This window comes from Dryas octopetala, chromosome 3 (genome assembly GCF_963921425.1).
Source record: "Dryas octopetala chromosome 3, drDryOcto1.1, whole genome shotgun sequence".
Lineage (NCBI taxonomy): Eukaryota > Viridiplantae > Streptophyta > Magnoliopsida > Rosales > Rosaceae > Dryas > Dryas octopetala.
In genome coordinates, this window is record NC_141368.1 from 26102979 (window position 1) to 26124246 (window position 21268).

The 21268-nt window shown below is 33.7% G+C and overlaps 2 protein-coding genes and 2 pseudogenes across 7 annotated transcripts; 2 read left to right on the forward strand and 2 right to left on the reverse strand.

Moving 5' to 3' along the window:
- The first annotated feature begins 4779 nt into the window (after positions 1–4779).
- LOC147292087 (receptor-like protein EIX2) lies at positions 4780–7936 on the forward strand (annotated as a pseudogene).
- Positions 7937–8697: 761 nt separating this feature from the next.
- LOC147292088 (phenylacetaldehyde reductase-like) lies at positions 8698–12836 on the reverse strand. 6 transcript variants are annotated; one of them, XM_086238231.1, is made up of 7 exons: positions 12829–12836; positions 11848–11963; positions 10948–11117; positions 10305–10496; positions 9443–9605; positions 8994–9177; positions 8698–8842 (listed from the first exon to the last, which is right to left on the reverse strand). In XM_086238231.1, exons 1-7 carry the CDS (start codon positions 12834–12836, stop codon positions 8698–8700), a joined length of 978 nt encoding a protein of 325 aa, XP_086094357.1. The 6 variants fall into 6 exon arrangements, with proteins under 6 accessions (XP_086094357.1, XP_086094358.1, XP_086094354.1 ...); XM_086238232.1 differs by lacking the exon at positions 12829–12836 and having other exon boundaries at positions 8994–9043; positions 9122–9177; positions 11848–11968; XM_086238228.1 differs by lacking the exon at positions 12829–12836 and having other exon boundaries at positions 8994–9171; positions 11848–11968.
- A 433-nt stretch (positions 12837–13269) lies between these two features.
- Positions 13270–18643, forward strand: LOC147292089 (phenylacetaldehyde reductase-like). Its single transcript, XM_086238224.1, has 6 exons — positions 13270–13452; positions 14093–14262; positions 15441–15632; positions 16090–16252; positions 17539–17725; positions 18311–18643. Exons 1-6 carry the CDS (start codon positions 13335–13337, stop codon positions 18444–18446), a joined length of 966 nt encoding a protein of 321 aa, XP_086094350.1. The 5' UTR covers positions 13270–13334; the 3' UTR covers positions 18447–18643.
- Positions 18644–20189: 1546 nt separating this feature from the next.
- On the reverse strand, positions 20190–21019 carry LOC147292090 (uncharacterized; annotated as a pseudogene).
- Positions 21020–21268: the final 249 nt, after the last annotated feature.

Below are 21268 nucleotides of genomic sequence, written 5' to 3' on the forward strand. Positions count from 1 at the left end.
AGGAAGCAATAATTGAGAAAGCAAGAAATAATATATTGTATCTCTTGAGAAGAAGAGAAAAGGTGAAGCCTTGGAAGAAATTCTATGTTTGAGATTATGGAGCACGTACACATTTGTTTCCTTAAAGTTTGCTTTACTTTGGATCTTACACCACCATGCTTATGCTTAACTGTGTGGTTCCACCACATTAATTAATACAAAAGCAATTGCTAATTGCTGATTGTTAGTCTTCTCCCTCAAAGGCTCAAAATTAAGTTCACTTTTCCAAGTTTTTCCTAGCAACAAGAGAATGGTTTAGTTATTTACTTTTGTTTAGATTAACCAAAAAATGAAGTCCACTTTGTTTAGATTTACTAAAAAATAAGACTACTTTTGTTTAGATTAATATGTGATGACCAACCCACTCAGAAGGCACACACATTTCCTTTTTTTTTCTTAATAGATAAAAGAAAAAGTGGAAGTCTTCTGATTACCATGTACTATACATGATATATATAAAAGTGGAAGTCTTCTGAGTGCAACCTATACCCTGAGATTTGAGTATTACTGCTAATGAGACTTGAGTTGATGGAAACAATTGTAGTAATATTGACTTCAAGAAAGTTGAAAAAATATATATGTAAAAGGTACGTCATTGATGAATTAGGGGTCGTTTTTGTTTAATGAAAATTAGATTAATCAAGAGACCTATACCCTGAAAGTCTTTTTAAAGTTTGAAAGGACGTGATAGAAAATTAATTATGCAGATTATATATATATAATTAATCATAAATATTATATTATCAGACTATTATCAAAATTTCTATACATGCCTAAATTGAGTTGGCGAATGCTAATAATAACGTTAAGGACACTAGATTTGTTTATCAAATATATTCACTGAATAATGCATATTATATATGTTTAGATCCAGAATTAACTTAGATATGAATAAATAAAAGACTATTACATTTCCACTACCAAAAAAAAAACTACCATATAATTTGAATTTAATGAACAAATTTAATGAACCTATATATATGAATAGGCTTTAAACTGCAAACTCTCGATCTCTTCTCTAGTAATGCACCCAATTTTTTCTATTTATTTTAGGGCTAAACCACATATTTAATTAGTCTCTGAATTTTGACCGAAGTCAAATTTGGGCATTTTGGTTTAAAGTTTTTCAATTTGTAACTTGTTTAAACTCGCAATTTTTATTGAAGAATAACAAAAAATCACATATATAGTTTTGAATTTAATTTTCAAACATAAATTCAAAAGAAGTCTCGAATTTAAATTTCAAACCCCCCTGAATTTCTCTAGCAAATAAACATGAAAATGGAAATTGAAATTTGTTTTGGAAAGCCCATAAGATGATCTTTTTTTTTTTTTTTTTTCTTTTTGAGTTGGGGGATGGGATCAAACTTGGGTGCATTGTGAGTAATTTTATGACCCTTCCAACCGGGCTACCCAACAATTGCCATAAGATAGTCTTTCAATCTCCCAACAAAATATTTTACAAAAAAAAAACGGATAATATATATCAAATTTGGATTATGGGTTTTATCGAATTAATTGAAGACCAAATTGACAAAATTTAAAGAATGATGATCAAATGTGATTTCGTACCAAAACTCAGGGATATAGTTTATCCTTATTTTTAAGCCCTAAAATTTATGTTTTTGTTTTTTTACGCCACTAAGTCCTAAAATTTATGTTTCAATCTAATTGTAACCGTTGAAATAAAGCCAACGAGCAGGACTAGTCACTTGTAATTAATGCTCATGCGGGGAGAAAATCTGCTTAATTTAAAAATAATAAAAAATAATAAAAAATAAAAAATAAAAAAAAACATGTTGAAGACTTGAAGGCCTTGGAAGAAATTCCATAGAAAGATAAGCAACCCGCTCTCGCTCTAAATCTGTGTCCTGTAAACACCTCATAACCCTTAAAAATTCCAATAACTCGATAAATTCATTTCTTGAAACACAAATTGACAACTCTTAAATTGTTTTGGAAAATTATAAATAAATTTCCGGAAACCCACTTTTAGATTAGAAGTTTCCAAATTGAAATTCGTGATTTCGCATCATCCATTTCACCAGCTATGAGTTTGCGTCTAGTTCTTAAATCTTAAAAATCATCTACAATGCTTGCCTGGCCATCATTTCTTGGTTCTTTGGACTTCCTTGCTTTTAGAACAAAATTCTCCAGCTTTTATCATGCGGAAATGCTATCTACCTTCTCCTTTATTATTCTCATTCCACAATATATTTTCATGATCAGAAACGTTTATCTTTTACATAATTATTTGAAGATCATCTCTACAAAAATCAACTAAATCGAAAATCGTTTGATCATGTAATCGTTATAAATAAACTAACAGTGAATCAAATTATTACCAAAATCATCTGTTTATTTAATCAAATTAAGTTGCATCATCAAATGATTTTCGATTTAGTTGATTTTTTGCAGAAATGATCTGCATAGTTAGATCTAAAAAATGAACGGTTCCGATCATAAATTTATACTACGGAATGAGAATAATGAAAAAAAAGATCGGTGGAGAAGATGAACAGCATTCCCCTTTGATAAAAGCTGGAGAATTTTGTTCTGAAAGCAAGGAAGTCCAAAGAACCAAGAAATGATGGTCAGGCAAGCATTGAAGGTGATTTTTAAGACTTAGGAACTAGACGCAAACTCATTCCTGGTGAAATGAATGATGTGAAATCACGAATTTCAATTTGGAAACTTCTAATCTAAAAGTGGGTTTCGGGGAATTTATTTATAATTTTCCAAAACAATTTAAGAGTTGTCAATTTGTGTATAAAGAAATGAATTGAAATGCATCAAGTTAATGATTATATAGTGATACAAGTGGTTTGTTTAAAAGAGGACTAGCCATTATTTCTATCATAGATATTTGAGCTTTTTTTTTTTTTTTAAAGAGTTTTAATAGTTTAACCATTACATAGTCCTTGTGCTCAAATTCCCTTGGGTTTCGAGCAATACTCAGAGGAATTTTGGCACTATTTGAAGAGAGATCAAGCACTACTTGATGGTTATATTTTTTAGACTCCGTATAAAGGGCGAACTGTCTTTTAAATGGCTCAAATTTTGGCTAGTTTTCAAAATATTTCTATAATGTACGTATTGAGACTTTAAGGAGGGTGTATTCAATTAAGATTTTAATGGACTTTGGTAGAAATGATGGATTTTTAATGATTTTCATAAACTCCACATAGACTTTGGCAAAATTCTATTTAGATCGAGTTTTCTTGACTTTTCTCATAGATTTTGATTGATTTTTATAGACTTCTAATAACTTTGATATAATCTTTTATTGTTTATTTTAAGATTTCTTCAATATGTTTTTTATTTTTTTGTCCTCCGTGAGTGTGTGGAATGGGGATGAGCTTAAAGACTGAGATGCATGTGTTAAAAATTATCCAAATATTACAAACAATATAAAACGTTGGGACTAAATATGTTTTTGGGGTAAAACGTAGGTACCAAAATTGTTTTGTTCCATAATTTAATATAAAGTGTTCTGAATTTTATGTTTTTATGTTGTTATACTGTCAAATATTGTGTTTTAACGAGTTGTTAGAATTTGTCTAATTGAATTGACAGGTTGAGAACATTATAGGATGTGGTGGAACATTATTTCTCAAATTATGAATATATAATCTTGTGATTTTATTGAGTACTTAAAGACTAGAAAGTGGTTGGTTTGAATATCTTGATATATGTTATATTGCAGTGTGTCAGCACTTATGGTCCCAACTTAGGATGAGTAGTCAATTAATATAAGAGAAAAAGAAAATTAATATAAGAGGATATAGTAATTAGAAAAAAATAAATTAAGAGGCGGGTGAAGAAATAAGATTAGAGGGTTTAGCGTCACTCTTTAAAAAAAATAAATAAATACCACTTTTTTAATAGCTTTTTAATATTTGAAATCTGCATGGGGAACGCTGAAGAATTATTGACTTTGATATAACATAATTTACACTTCAAAGTCCATGAAAGTTTTTAAAGTCTATCATTTAATAAAGTCAATGACTTTTTGAATACCATGTCACTTTTATAGACTCTCTAAAAGTCTTAATTGAATATCATACACTTTTTAAAAGTCTTAATTAAATACCACCAGACTTTTATAAACTCTTTAAAAATTTTAATTGAATACACGCCCGAGTATGCTTTTAAGTTTTCGAAGTGCACTTTGGATCCCTTTGTACGTTATGTTAATCGTAAGTTGTACGTTTTTCTATTAGTATAAATTATAATCATATCACTCTACAAACACTCCATTATATTTTTGTTTCCACTGCATTATATTTTTCAACACACAATGTAGTTGTCACGTGTCACTTGTCATGACACTTTCTTTGTGGCTACTGCATTGAGTTGGTGTCCAAGCCCTACTTAATTCAAAAGTCAGTAATGAGTAGTGCCTGATTGCATCATGTCAAAACTGAAAGAAAACTGATTGGCTCGACGAAACTGATTATTGTATAATCAGGAATTTGATTAATATGTTTTAAAAATGTGAATTTTAAAACAGAAAAGACTGCTACAGAAAAAGTGGTTTGTTGAAATTTAATATTTAAATGGCTTTGAATTCAAATTGTTACGATCTTTAATTTCCTCTGTTCTATCCACGAAACTTCACCTTGTTAACTCTTCTGAAGAAAATTAAATTAGTTTCTTGCATAGCACAGAAATTAAGACTATATATTTAAATCTCATAGTTCATGGCTTATAGTCGCAAGCCTATTGAGATTTGAGTTGATGGAAACAATTGTAGTGCTTCGAGTAATATTACTGCTTCTAGTCTTTATAATAACAAAGTTCGTTTGTAATTGTGATGCTCAGTTGACAGGCTGCCTAGATACAGAACGAGAAGCTCTCATTGACTTCAAGAATGGTCTTGAAGATCCTGAAAACCGACTTTCATCCTGGAAAGGAAGCAACTGCTGCCAGTGGTGGGGGATATACTGTAATAATACAACTGATGCTGTTATTGCAGTTGATCTCCATAACCCACATCCGCTGGATCCTTTCAAGGATTCGGATTCTTCTGCCAGGTACGGATTCTGGAACCTTAGTGGTGAAATTAGACCCTCTTTGAAAATGCTCAAGTCCTTGAAACATTTAGACTTGAGCTTCAATACATTCAATGGCATTCCAATTCCTGAATTCTTTGGATCCTTGAAGAATTTGCAGGTATCTAAACCTGTCGAATGCTGGGTTTAGTGGTGCAATTCCTCCACATTTAGGAAACCTCTCTAGCTTGCAGTATCTTGATGTCACCTCCGACTTTGATTTTAAATTATCTGTTGATGACCTTGAATGGGTTACTGGTTTTGCCTCTTTGGAATATCTCAATATGAATAGAGGTGACCTTTCAGTGGTAGGATCAGAGTGGATTGAGAAGCTTAATAAACTCTCATCCTTAACTGAGTTGCATCTGTCTACTTGTGGCTTATCTGGTTTTATTCCCTCGCTCACTGTAATCAATTTTACTTCACTTGCTGTAGTCGAACTTGATTTTAACGCCTTCAATTCAGAGATACCTAATTGGCTTGTCAATATTAGCAGTCTTGTAACTGTCAGCATAAGCAGTTGTTCCTTGTATGGAAGGATTCCGCTTGGTTTAAGTGAACTGCCAAGTTTGAAAGTTTTAGATCTTTCTCTGAATAATAATCTCACAGCAAGTTGCTCTCAGCTTTTCAGAGGAAGATGGCAAAAGTTAGAAGTTCTTATGCTAGCTACCAATAAATTACATGGTAAACTTCCTGCTTCCATTGGCAACATGACCGCTCTCACTTATTTTGATCTGTTTGTCAATAATGTCCACGGTGGGATTCCAAGCACTATAGGTAGACTTTGCAACCTGAAATTTTTCCGCGTATCAGGTAATAACCTAACAGGAACTTTACCTGAAGCCTTGATAACAGGGAACTGCATTTCTAGGAATCCACTGCCAAGACTGCAGTACTTGGATTTGGCAATCAATCATTTGGTTGGCAAAATACCAGAATGGTTGGGTCAGCTTGAGAATCTTGTTGAGCTGAGTCTGTTTGGTAACTCATTCTCTGGTCCCATCCCTGCTTCCTTAGGGTCATTATCAAATATTTCTGACCTGAGTCTTGGGTCTAATAATCTCAATGGGACTCTCCCAGATAGTTTAGGTAAACTTTCTAAACTGTCTGTGCTTGATGTTTCTTCCAATCATTTGACGGGTTTAGTAACCGAAACACATTTTTTGGAGCTCAGTGAGTTGAAAATCTTACATCTGTCTTTCAACTCTTTAATATTAAATGTCAGCTCAAATTGGATCCCCCCATTTCAAGTCCGGAATTTCGATCTAGGCTCATGCCATTTGGGTCCTTCATTTCCTGCTTGGTTAAAATCACAAAAGGAGGTCAAGTACCTTGATTTCTCAAATGCTAGCATTTCAGGTTCCATTCCCAACTGGTTTTGGGAAATTTCATCTAACCTCTCACTGTTAAATATTTCATTCAATCAGTTAGGAGGGCAGCTCCCAAATCCATTAAATGTTGCTCCCTATGCAGATATTGATTTCAGCTCCAACTCCTTCGAAGGACCAATTCCTCTTCCAGTTGTTGATGTCGAGTTACTAGATTTATCCAACAATGTATTTTCAGGTCCTATCCCGAAGAACATAGTTGAATCCATACCAAGCTTGGTCTTCCTGTCTCTTTCAGGAAACCAACTCATAGGAGAAATCCCTGCTTCTATGGGCAATATTCTGTATCTTGGAGCCATTGATCTTTCAAATAACAAATTACATGGAAGCATTCCACCAAGCATAGGGAACTGTTCTTTTCTAAAGGCCCTAGACCTTAGTAAGAACAATCTATCTGGGAATATTCCTAGCTCCTTAGGTCAGCTGAAGATGCTTCAAACACTGCACCTAAGTGACAACAAACTCTCTGGAGAGCTCCCACAAGCTTTGCAGAATTTGGCAAGTTTGGAAACACTGGATCTCGGAAACAACAATCTTACAGGAAGTATTCCACCATGGATTGGGACAGGTTTTGACAATCTGCAAATCATCAGGTTGAGGTCAAATGCATTTTCTGGTGAACTTCCAACCTTGCTATCAAATTTAAGTTCATTGCGAGTCCTGGACCTTGCAGAAAATGGGTTTAATGGGAGTATTCCAGCTAGTTTTGGAGATTTCAAAGCTATGGCCCAAGTGCAAAACATAAACCGCTATCAATTCTATGGGATGTACAGGGGCATTTTTTATGAAGAAAGCTTGGTTGTGAACTTAAAAGGCTCGCCTCAGAAGTACACCAAGACTCTCTCCCTTGTAATCAGCATAGACCTCTCTGGAAATAATTTGAGTGGAGATTTTCCAAAAGAAATAACTAAACTGTCAGGTTTGATTGTTCTGGATTTATCCCGAAACCATATACGTGGTCACATTCAAGAAAGCATTTCAAAGTTGCAACAGTTGCAATCACTTGATCTTTCTAGTAATATGCTCTCAGGTCCTATTCCTCAAAGTTTGTCTTCACTATCATTTTTGGGGTATCTGAATTTGTCAAACAATGACTTCTCTGGTGTGATCCCATATACTTCTCAGATGACAACTTTTGATGCATCCTCCTTTGCTGGGAATCCAGGCCTTTGTGGTCCTCCTCTTGTTGTAAGTTGTCCAGGTGACGATCCAGACAAGGGAAGGACTTTTCCGGATGTTGATGGTGATGGCAACAACTTCATTGATAAGTGGTTTTATTTGAGTGTTGGATTGGGATTTGCAGCAGGTATTTTGGTTCCTTTCTTCATTTTAGCTATCAGAAAATCTTGGTGTGATGCCTATTTTAATCTCTTAGACGATGTTTTAGAGAGAATACCATGCTTGAGAAACAGAAGAGCAGTACAACACAGGATTAGGCGTCGCCACCTGCACTAAGATTTTTTTCTCGGGTGTAACTTTTTATATTTTCTAGTCTTATGAGCTATTTATAATTTAACTTTCAGTACTCTTATCATGTTTGAAAATGTACCATAAAAAATGAAGTATGTTTTTGTACAGAATCATGCCTGTACTTGAACCTGTATGAGGTATCCATTGCTCACCCAAACTCGTGTTCTCTTGAAGGTTCTTTCTTAAGATTTCTTTAAAGATAATGAAGTATAATGAAGATAGCAGTTTTAACTTTTATTTATAATTATTCTGAAACTTCATAAATGATAGGTCTGTAAAGAAATGATAACAATAAACTTCACCTATCATAAATGATAGATGATAAACTTGTAAAGAAACACTGAAGTGATGAATATGCTTTACAGGAATATTGAACAATACATAGAGAGTTGCAAGCAACTTCTTAGTATTTGACTAATCAACTTGATCTGGGGCTGTCTGCAGATAAATGCCTAAGACGATTCCAAATAGAAAAACTTCAATCATTTCCTACTAGACTAGACTGATCGCCGGGGGATGAGGAGTCCCGGTTGAACATAAAAGGAAAGTTGACCAATCTCAACGGATTGGCAAGCCACTGGACTTGACCCACTAATCATCATCTCATCTGGCGCGAAGCTAAAGTGTAAGAATGTCTGAACAAGAACAATACTATTTTCATTATCTCTTCGGAGCCTAGGAGAAAACAAACTTCAATTACCAGTATTTGACCAACTTGTGCAATAAACAAGTACCATAGTTCAACTTCAAACACTGAGGAAGCCCTTCTCCTTCAGACTTTCAACAGTATCCCTAAGACTTGCTTCCAAAGGAAGGAAACTAATTCCCAAACCTTTTGCTTTCTCCATGGATACTTTATACTTCGGGTCAGAAGGATTGTCATCCTCACATCTGCCAACAGTGACCAAAAGAAAAAGAAAAAAAAAAAGAAAAAAAACCTTAAAGATTGAAGATAAGTAGATCACATCAGAACCTATCGACAAAGTAATTATAACTAATGGCTTTGGCACCAATTTGTGGCCTTTTGCAAATGATAACTTACCTTTCAGGAACGCACAAAGTGGGATAAAGTTGTTGTAAAATCTTCAGAACCTCGGAAATGTGTGTAACATGTCCAGCTAAACAATATCTTCCACTAGCTGAACGAACTTCAAATGCTTGAATATGAGCAGATGCAACATCTCTAACATCAATGAATCTGTAATTTGACCTTGGTATTGCTTCACCTGCACAAAAAGGAAACATAACACAATCAACAGCCAGCATCACTGTTTGAAACACAATGGGATGAAGAGGTGGAAGAGCAAAATGGATATATCATAAGGCTTGCAGCATTTATCTTAAGGAAATGCTTTGAGACACCTAATTTTCTTGAAGGCCTGCATTTATATCTGTCATGCTACTTGCCTCAAACAAACGAACTCTGACTTTCCATCATATATACTCTGCCCTATCATATGCAAGATAAAAAAGGTAGCGGCTGAAGTATACCAGTTATGAGATTCTGAATCACCTCCACAGTGAGATTAAGAGTTGGCTGTAACAGTGGACCAATCACAAACCCTGGATTTATTGTAACCAAGTCAATCCCATTTCCCTTAGCAAATGTCCAAGCAGCCTCCTCAGCTAAAGTTTTTGAAAGCCTGTACCATTCCTGGACCAAAGAAAGAAAAGAAAAAGGAACTTCATACTGAGTTCATATATCATACTAAACCAAGATATACTGCTTTGTCTTATGTTGAGCATACGCCCATGTCAGATGAAATATTTCGCAGACTTCACGTAATACACATAACATGCATCCGACTAATGTTGTTAATTGAAAAACAATTGATATTTCCTTTCTATTTTTTGTTTCAGGACGAAGGAACAACTGAGATAGCTTAGTCCTGTATTGCTCTTATAGTAAGAAGAAAAAGAGAGTCATTAACTGATAGCTATAACTGATGATGAGCTAGTGATTTAGATGGAATACGTTCCTGATTAATTGTGTGGCGGCTTTGGTGCAAAACAATTGTAACATTTCTTGATGTTACAAATAGTTCATCGAGTTCCATAAAAAGAAAAAAAAAAAAAAGTGCCCACAATGAGCTGCAAAAATAGAAGGCAACTACGAAGACATCTTGAACTCCAGAAGATGCACAACAACTTGAAGCTACTTCTGTCGGATGTAAAGAAGAGCGGAAAATACAAGCAAAGGAAAAATATTGCACATTTTATTCATCTCTTACATAATTGGATCCAGACACCTTTTACTTTAATTTGTTTCCAGTAGAAATGGAAATATAACAAATTAACAATCAATTAAAGGTGAAACTTGGAAGAAGACTAGAATAGGAATGTACATATGTACCTTGTACTTCTCACAAACAAGTGGATCCGAATACCATGTTTCATCAATTACTACATCAGAGGTCAGAGGTTTTCCATTCATTACTACTGAAGCCATAGAAGATGTTAGAACCACTCTCTTGACTGTAGGAAATTTTACGCACGCTTTTAGAACATTAAGTGTTCCCTTCACTGCAGGGTCAATTAATTCTGCCTGAGATATGGAGACGAGAAATTATTGTAGTTTTTATATACATTTTTTTAGTATGTTGATTTTCTGAACATATACACACATATGCACAAAGTTTGGTTCCTTCCAGCTGATTTAACAAATTATGCATGAATAAAAACATAGGGATAATTCTCACATCCACACGCAGGTCATCCACATATGGTTCGGACGAGATCTTATACGGGAATCCTTTATGCCAAACCTATACAAGAATATTTTCATGCATAAAGGATTCCCATATAGGATCATGTCTGAACAAGCTTCCTGTATAGAATTGGCATAAAGGATTTCCGTACAGGATCCTGTCCAGACCAAGTGTGGATGATTTGGGTGTTGATGTGACAATCCTTGTAATACTTAGTACATATGCCCATAAGGAATAGGCAATTACAAGAATGGTGAAAAATTTGACCGATGAAGTCAAGGGACAAACCTGTGGGTCAGTGACTGAAAGTACTACAGGGGATGCTGTATGAAAGACACCTTCACATCCATCAACTACAGTGTCAAAAGACCCTTCTTCTAACAAATTTGCTTTGAACAAATGAAGTCTATCTTTTGCTCCATCAAGTGAGAGTAAGTGTTCTGTTTTCTTTGGATCATCTGTGGCATACATACACAGAAGTAGTGAGTTGAACTAAAAATATAACAAACACAGTGGATGAGACATATTTGTGTACAGTTGGTGAGGCTTAAATTTTGCAATTGAGCAGGCTAGAAATAGAGTTATACCCGGAGCACCCATGACTTCATCATAACTTTCACTCAACACATGGCCTAATTCCTTCTAATCAGCAAAAAATATTTTTATGCAATGCTATGTTAGTAGGAGGAAAAACTTATGTAGGACGGTCATATTTTTTTTTCCCCTTTCTAGTTCGTCAACATGATGATATGATATGATTTTTCTACATAAGTTTTTCTCGTTGACAGAGGACATATCGACTAAATGCAAATTGGTAAGATACAAAATTTGGCATTCAAGCAAAACACTGGCTGCAACTTTACCCTTTAATCAACCACCATAAGAATCGGATCAAACGAAAATGTCATAAGGTGTAAGATTGGTGCATTAACAAAAACAGATAAAGCCTTGGCTTATATAGTTATATATATATAAAATAACTGGATTTCAAGAACCACACTTTATGTACACTGCAGATCAAGATTTCAGAGTACGTATGACTTCACAGTTAATCCTAAATTTTTCTTCTGGAAAACAAAAATACAAAAAATAAAACCTACAGAATTCGAAAATGAAAATTATTGAAAGAACTGTTGGAGTTTGATAACTAAAAGAAAAGAAAAGAAAAGAACTAAAACTAAAACTAACTTGGGTCACGAACGGTAGCTTTGACAATATAACCTCGTTGTAATAAGACCTTCACCAGCCATGATGCTATGAAACCCGAAGCTCCTGTTACACACACGACCTGCTTTGCTCCTCCACTCATCTCTCTCTCTCTCTCTCTCTCTCTCTCTCTCTGCTCAGAAGGTTTGGCAGTTGGCAGCAATGAGTAACTGCCACTTCGTGCTTTATCGTGAGAACACTAACATGTGAGCTGAAGCTTTGATGGTTTTATGTGTTCATTAGGGAATCTTTATTAATTACACTTCCCACGTATCTCTTGCACTCCACGTCCCTACAAGGTTATTTGCACTTTAATAAGGACAAACTACAAGCACAAAAGTGCAATATCAAGTTAATTATAGAGACAAAAAATGTAATGCACATGGTGCCACGTTAGAGTTCGGCAAAAAAAAAAAAAAAAGTTCACAGATTTGAGTTTTAATCTATAAGTAGGAGTAAATATTCAGGGGAGATTTTTTTTTATAGCCGAAAATTTGCTCTTTGAAACCAACATTCTCACTGAGCTCTACTTACATCAAATAATATATTGTCATATACTCAGTACTCACTATACTCAACATTCCAAGTAAGTTTCAAAAATAGATTACTTAAATCACTATTGAATTGATTATTTAATCTCTTTAGCTTCTCTAAATCTATTTGTAATGACTAAGTTCCAGCACAATAGACAAAATGTATAATGTAATTGGAAGAAATCATAATAACATAAAGATCTGTGAGGCCTTTAGATTTAAAATGTACAAGGAGCGTACTTAGCAGAGTCTTTAGCTTAATAGCCTTAATTAGTCATACATAATTGAGTCATATGGAGTGTCCTGCCATAAAGGGCTATGCACATGCTCCTCCTCTAAGCCAACTCCATAATAAATATGAGAATAATCACTGACCCAAATTCCACAATCAATAGGACAATTCATATCATATTCACCAGAATCCATATACCAATTCATGAGTAAGCCACCTACTCATCCTATCTAATCTAACCATCCCAACTCCAAATCAAGTAAAATTGAGCAATTAATTCTCACAAGTCACCATCTTCAACATATTTGGTGACAATTTGGAATCGATACCACTCGAACCATGGCTGTCCATTGAGCTTGTTTTGATTAATCTTTTTTTAATAATCTTAATAAACAACAGAATTTATTAATTTAATATATAAGTTATAAACTAATTTTTGGGAAACAAAATATACTAAACTTTTTTATTGAATTAAAAGTAGTAAAAAAATCAGAGTGGCCAAAAAAAATCATTTATCATCAGAAATGGCCAAAAAAGAAAAATCATTTACTATCAGAATTACAAGCCTCCACTAAAGTTACCTTTTTGCCCACTTTGGATAGCTCAGCAAAATTTTAAAGTCGTAAAAGAACCAAGCTGCTGATGTAGATTACCTGTAAACGATCATATATTTTCAGGGAGGGACAGAGACGGAGACAGAGAGTATGAGTGGAGCAGAGAAGGTGGTGAGTGTAACCGGAGCGTCCGGTTACATAGCTTCATGGCTGGTGAAACTGTTGCTGCAACGTGGGTATACTGTCAAAGCCTCAGTTCGTGACCCAGGTCATTGATCAATTTCACTTCACTACTCTGATTTTTCTTTAATTGCAAACTTCATGTGGGTTTGATAAAATACCCACTTTTTCTTTCTTTCAATGCTGAATTGAGTGCCACCATAGACCCTTTTCTGATTAATTTGATGATCATTTAGGTCTTTGTGTTCCTAGGATACATATGAATCTTTATTTGACCAAATTCTAGTTTTTTGAAGACTGTATCAGGCTTGCAATTTGTTATAATAATCAACTAATCTCTCTTGTGGGTTTGTATATTTACAAGAAAATTTGAGTGGGTTACTGAAATTACTTTGATCAATATGATTCTTGACTGATTAGGACCTTGGAAACTTGGTTAGTTGGCCATGTTTGATCCCGTTCAGTGACTTAAAGTCACTATTGATAACATCAAACTGGTCCTGACTGTTTTCCTCATCATTTAGTGAAGAAACTTTGGTGCTTTGCAAATATATTGTAATCTTTAAGTACCCTTGTGTCCTTGTGATGATCTATAATAATTACAAAATAGTCTTTTTGATAGTTGCAAAAAGCTAGTAGATTGGGAATGTTTAGATGGGTATCAATAGATCATATGGTAAGGTATTGTATTTATGCTTTATGGATTCATTCTTGTATATGTCACACAGATGATAAGAAGAAAACAGAACACTTACTTGCACTAGATGGAGCTAAGGAAAGGCTTCAATTGTTCAAAGCAGATCTACTGGAAGAAGGGTCGTTTGATTCCGTAATTGATGGATGCGAAGGTGTTTTCCATACAGCATCCCCATTTTATCACAATGTCAATGATCCACAGGTACATTCCTTCTTACTTTAACTACCTTATTGGTTATTCATAAGTTATGGTATGTCTGTATATTATTTCAAAAAGTGACCATTCTGACGCATTTTTTCTGGATTTACAGACAGCAGATGGGACTTTCATGTCTTGTGAATATTTAATGGACATTGTTTTTTCTGCTATTTATTTTGGTTTGCCATGCTTTTCTTGTGGAAGTCTATCTTTCATAGATATATTGGAACGGAATTATTTCATTTGAAGTTCATTTCATTTTGCTTAACAATGTTCACTAGATGCTTTCTACCTTCTTTTACAATTTTTCTCCAACTAAATCTGCAAGACTTTGTTTGGTATCACTTTGAGTAAATTGAAAAACGAGGCAAATGCAATGGTTTTCTGTTAGACACTTTTATAAAGTTAATATTTTGATTCTGTTTTATCTGCAAGATTTATTTGAACAAAACTATCACCTTTAAAATTCATTTCATTATGCCCAAACAATGTTAATGCAGGAGCCAAGTTCAATGTATTTTAAATCAGTCCATCCAAGTTCCAAGCACCACATGAAGAGTCTTTTTTTATTTAATGAATGCAATTTACACATGAAGAGTCTCTTTATGTCACCTGTTCAAGGCATTAAGTGTTATGAGTTATGTCTCTTAGAATTCCTAGGCGTATTAATGTGGGTCTTATTGTTCATGTATCAAAGGCTCTATAAAAGGGCTGGTTTGTAACCTTTGAGAGAAGTTAATGGTGAAAAGAAATCAGATTTTTCTGCTTGTGTGTGAAGCACGAGTTGACTTGGAGTGATTCCAAGCCACCTTCGGTGAGATGCCGAAGGCCAGTGTGATGCTGGAATTTTTCTATTTTTTATTGGAGTGATTCAAATACACTTTTGGTGTGATGCCAAAGGCCGGAGTGAATCCGGATCTCTATCTTCTCTTCCCTACTCTTACTATTGTCCTACATCAAATTGTTCACAGGATGCTTACTAATTTCTTGTAGAGACTTACAAATTTTTTCCAAATAAATCTGCAAGTCTTTGTTTGGTATCACTTTGAGTAAAAAAGGAGGTCTTCTAATAGATACTTTTCTGGAATTAATAATTCAATTATATCTTATCTGCAAATTCTAAAATCAAGATCCTATAAGTGTTGCTAGATTTATTATTATTATTTTTTTGGTTCTTTCAGGCAGAATTAATTGACCCTGCTTTGAAGGGAACACTTAATGTGCTTAGATCGTGTGCTAAGGTTCCATCTATCAAACGGGTGGTTATAACATCGTCTATGGCAGCAGTTGCATTTACTGGAAAACCTCTTGCTCCGGATGTAATAATTGATGAATCTTGGTTTTCGGATCCAGCTATTTGTGAAAAATCAAAGGTTTGTTTGTTTACATATGCTAAGACTATCTCTTTTTTATCTTCTTCATGATGGCTGCATATGAAGTGTAACTGGTTTATGTAATGGAAAATCAGATGGAACTTCTTTTTTCCTTTTCTAATTCATTTATTTTCATATTCTGCAGAATTCACTTTCAACTTATCATGATTTATCTAAGATGCCTCAGTTGCTATTTGACCTTGTTAAGCAGCTTCATTATGAACACCTTTTATGACTCTTTAAGCCTGTCTTATCATATTAGGTGGTGGATGTAAATTGAATGATGTATTTATATATGGTGGCACAATTGGTGTTCATGTGCTTGTTTCTTAGTTTTGTTCTGGTTTCTTAGCATATCTTTTTGTAATAACAACATTATTGGATAAAAGTTAAATCTTATTGCTTGCATACCAAAAAATATGTTCATTTTGTTTATTAAGATTTTTATTTTCATCAGCTTTGGTATATGCTTTCAAAGACCTTAGCTGAGGAAGCTGCTTGGAAGTTTGCAAAAGAGAAAGGAATTGATATGGTTGCAATAAATCCAGGATTGGTGATTGGCCCTCTCTTACAGCCAACTCTGAACACAAGCGTGGAGCCAGTTCTGAAACTCATAAATGGTACTCTGGAGCAAGTATTGAAAAATTATCATTATCCATAATTATATTGCATGATTTAATTATGCAGTCATTTCTATTAAACAACCTGTTTTTAGGGTATGATCCAATACTTAATAGAAATGTAATATAAAGGTGATATTTTTTCAACTTACCCATCGGCCCTTATTAAACAACACTTCTAATAGAAATATACAAAATTTCATGGTTTTAGAGATTTACTCTTTCTATATAAAAAGAAGAAATGAAGATTATACTCTTTTTATGCCTAAGAAAATATAGTTTCTTCTAGGGAGCAGTATAAATATTATATCCATGTTTGACTTGTCCATACACTCAGATCTGGTCCTTGATTACCATATTTTGATTTCGACGATAAAATCTTTAAACACGGAAACAGACTGATACTTTTTCAATGTTTATGGTATGTAATACACCATAAATGATAGGATATGAGCATATTTGAAAAAGAGAGAATTAAATTTTCATTCAAGTTATAGGAAAATAAGGGTGATATGTGTTGACTACATTTTTAAATTAAGAGTCTTTGAATGCTTTGATAACTTAAGTTTCAAGAATTTAATAATATAACAAAAGGTAATAATCCATCTGAAATTTATCTATTTATTAGCTCATCTTTGCCACATCATATATCAAGTACCATATTTTAGATAACGTCTTCTATCCATATCCACATCCACATCAACATCCATACTTCCTTGGTAATAATTTTACAAGCATGTTAATTGGATGAATCTCAGATCACAATACATTCTTCCAATCATTTAAGCTGTGATGGCCAACATGAAAAATCACTGTTGATCTGCCAGAACTCCTGCACTCTGTACAAAAGAGTGGACTATTTTGCCTCCATGGCTATTAGTTATGAACATATGTTATTGTTATAAGTACTGATCCATGAGCCATTTTACTGTTCCTTGAGCACATCTTGAATGATGTTTTGGGGCATTCTTGAGCACATCATTTGCATTTACTTCTATAGTGTCATTTGACTCGTGTCCATTATCTTTGTTATCATCAATATGCAATTCTTTGCAACTACTATGTTGACATGCCACTTCATATTTGGAATATTTAATCCTTTGTATAAAGTAAAGTTGGTGATATATATATATATATATGAAGTTTTTTTGTATAAAAAAAGGGGGTCATGAAGGTGTAAATGGAGATCAAGGATGGTAATGTTTGAAAATATTTATAAAATTATCATGATATCTGTCATAACTTACCTGGAAGAAAGTATTATTAATGATGTTTAATTGATGCAGGAACCGAAACATTTCCAAACATTACTTATAGATGGGTTGATGTTAGAGATGTTGCCAATGCACATATTCTAGCCTTTGAGAATCCTTCAGCTAGTGGGAGGTACTGTTTGGTTGGAAGGATAACACACTGTTCTGAGGTTGTGAAAATTTTGCATGATATCTTCCCTGCACTCCGTCTTCCAGAAAAGTAAGTTGCTAATATAATTAAAGTATTGCATGTCACTGTGTGTATTTCGGAGGCACTTCTCAGGATAGCAGAGGTGTTTGTTTCTTTTGGCCCTTCTATGTGTATTTCAATATTGCCCTCGTACATACTTTTCCATCTGAAGATATTTGGGTTACTTCTTGCATGGCCAAGATCCTATTCAATGTGTATTTTTGACAATATCTGTACTAAAGCCTAGATTAAGTATTTTTTGATAGACAGGGAGTTGATTAGGTAAAGTCTATCATTTAGAAACCTATTTTTGCCAAAAGGATCCCTGGCCTTTCTTATTGTTCTGTTTTCTATTGAAATCTGTATCTTCACCTTTGTTGTGAAACAAAAGATAAGCTATTGGAATGATTTAAGATAATGAACTGTTCAATTTAATACTTTCTGATAACTTGCTCCTTTGTTAACACTGGTGTAGGTTCTAAAAGTAAGTGGTATATGCTAAATATAGTCGGATAATATACATTTTTCCATAATTGCCTGATTGCCCAACACAGAATATTTGGACTTCAGTTTTAGAAGTTCAAGCTTTAAAATGACTGTCTTTATTCTTGGCAGATGTGCAAATGACAAACCTTTCGCACCAGCTTACCAGGTATCCAAGGAAAGAGCCCAAATTCTGGGTGTTAAATTTACACCTCTGGAGGTGACTTTGAAGGATACTGTTGAAAGTTTGAAGGAGAACTTCTTCTAAATCATGGAACTCGTTAGCAAATATTAATAATATCTCTACATTTAATTTTTTTTGTTTTGTTATTGAGATCATAGTCCTGTCAAACATGTATCTTAAATTATCAATTTGCTCGTAAGTGTACCATAGGTACTTTACATCATTTGTCAAAAGCTTGAGAGAGACTATAATTAATAGAGTTTAGAGAGAGTGCTATTGAATATTGTTATCCTCCAGACCTTAAAATTCATTCGATTAATTATGGTGTTAAGCCAATTAATAGTGCTTCACAAAATCATTGTTTAGTTATTATCTAAGGCCAATAAAGTGTACCTGGCTTCTACCACATTATAGTTAGGGACAATGTTTCAAAAAAGACTTGGAACTTTGAGCTCTTTGCCTATTCAGAAGCGTATTATAGATTTTACTAATGTCCCCTTAAATTTAATTTTGAAGCCAATTTGCCCATTTTGTTAGTTTAGTTATATTTTTTTGTCCAAAAGCAGACATGTGAGTAGTTTGACTTTTATGGACTTGTATTCCAAGTAAAATGACAAATTTACCCCTAAAAATAAAAATCATATCCATCAATATAAAAAAAGTAAAAAATTCATACGCTTGCATATGCATCTGCAAGAAGATGCAGATGCAAGTAGATGCAGTTGCAAGCAAATGTAGATGCAACTGCAGATGCATACAGATGCCAAGTAGCTGCAAATGCAAGCAGATGCAGATGCAGATGCATAGTTGCATGCAAATGCAAGCGCACTGTTTATTGTGTAAATTTTTTTTCAAAGCTTCAAACAACATCAATGAACATATCTACATGCAACGATTTTTTATTTTATTTTATTTTTTAACTTCAAACACTATTAAGAAGCAAGATGCATCTGCAAGCTGCAAGGTGGATACAGATTCTGTCTCTCGATCTCCTTTCTCTCTTTGTCTCTCTCTCCCTTTCTCTCTCTCTCCTCTCCTTTTCTCTTTCTCTCTCTGCCGTGACACCAGCCTCTCTTTCTATAGATTCATATGCAAACTGCAAGGTGGATGCATCTGCAAGCTACGAGGTGGATGCTTCTGCAAGATGATTTTATATCAAACCCCACTACCACCTCTTTCTCCACTTCATGAAAACATGCAAAACCCATAGTCTTTGTGAAATGGATTAATCTTTGACTAAGGAAAATATTAGATGACTACAGTGTGCAAAACCAGGTTACCCGTTTATGCATATGAAATTTATAATAGACCTCAAACATAAAAAACAAAAAAAAAAATTAAATTCCCCCAAACAAGCATATGAGTTCTCTCCATCATAAGTTCATAAGCATACTTCCTTACTCTTTGTTCATTAGAAATGACGTGGCTACTTAGATGCCTTGGCAGGTATTTGCATCTTAGTATGCCTTGGAATCCTTGGATGACTTCTTAATTTGCAATGTGAATTTGTTAAGACAATTCAATACTGATAAGCTAGTCTCTTTCTAACTTTTATTCTGCATGTAAAACAAAATAATATGGCAATTGTAGGACTTTACAAAAATTGTCTTTGGGTGTATAAAAAAATAGATAAGAAGCTCCAAATAATCTAATATCACGGCATACCAAATAAATATAGAACACAAAAAGGCCCGACCTTCATATGTCAAGTTAAATAAATATCACCATAGATTGCTACCAGTGGCGGCTCAATGAAAAGTGAGGCTAAGGCGAAACTACAAAGAGGCCGTCCAAATATATTATTCAAAAATATTTTTTTAAAAAAAATTATTGAAAAATCAATCTTCTTGCTTTTTGAGATGCAAAATTAGTGATTAAATTTTTATATTCCAGTTGTTTTACCAAATTTTTTTCAATAGATAACATAGCTAACCCATTTAATCTTTCTTGTGACATAGTTGACCGTAAATAAGTTTTTATTAGTTTTAATTTTGAAAAGCTCCGTTCTGCAGAAGCGACAGTTACAGGTATTGTCAATAATATTATATATGCAATCCAAACATTTGAAAAATAATCAAACCTCGCAATAAATTGAGTAGTTCAATTGGAGTTTTTGTTTCTGTTGGTAACATTTCTCTTAAAACATTTAATTCTTGAAGAAGATCTAATCCATCAATATCAGAAGTGTTGCCATCTTTTAAAAACTCTTCAAGATGAAGACACTTACTTTTCAAATCATCATTGACTAATGACTTTAAAATTTTCAAATCATATAAGAAACCAAAAACTTGTTCATATGTTTGAAATTGTTCAAACCTACTTTGAAGTGAAGAAATAGCATGATCTATTATATATAAAAAATACTCAACTCTAAAAGACTCCTCAGCTGATTGAGTTGTTTCATCATTCACATTCTCATCAAATTGTTTTTTTCTATAAACCTTACGTTTTTCACGAAAAATAGGATCTATTTCCATTTCAAGTGCAATTTCTTTAGCTGAAATCAAAGCAGATTCAAATCCATTTTCCCTATACTTTTCAAAGAAAGAAATCAAACCTTTTAATTGGTGTATGGCAACATCAATATGCATGTCTTTGGATTGCAAGTTTTTACTAACAGAGTTAATAGCAAATAATATGTCATACCAAATAATCATGCCCAATAAAAATTCAAAGTTTTCAGTCTCATATGTTGATAATGTTTCGGCTTCACTTTTTGATATGGGATCTAAGTCACTAAGCTTTGCTACTTGGAGTAAAGCATATCTAATTTGTGGAGCTTGGTATCTTATTGCTTTGACACTTGCTATACGACTTTCTCAACGTATTTGTGACAATTCTTTAACAGTTAAACTAGTTACATTATCTTCAAAAATTTTCCACCGCTTAGGTGAAGAAGAAAATAA

Excerpts from the sequence above, each read along its gene's own strand:
- LOC147292089 (XM_086238224.1), top strand. The coding sequence starts at position 13,335 with ATGAGTGGAGCAGAGAAGGTGGTGAGTGTAACCGGAGCGTCCGGTTAC. Across the intron at positions 14,263-15,440 it reads ACAATGTCAATGATCCACAG|GCAGAATTAATTGACCCTGC; the intron begins GTACATTCCTTC and ends TGGTTCTTTCAG. Across the intron at positions 16,253-17,538 it reads AGTTCTGAAACTCATAAATG|GAACCGAAACATTTCCAAAC; the intron begins GTACTCTGGAGC and ends TAATTGATGCAG.
- LOC147292088 (XM_086238231.1), bottom strand. Across the intron at positions 10,497-10,947 it reads TTTCAGTCACTGACCCACAG|GCAGAATTAATTGACCCTGC; the intron begins GTTTGTCCCTTG and ends TCCATATCTCAG. Across the intron at positions 9,178-9,442 it reads GATTCAGAATCTCATAACTG|GTGAAGCAATACCAAGGTCA; the intron begins GTATACTTCAGC and ends CTTTTTGTGCAG.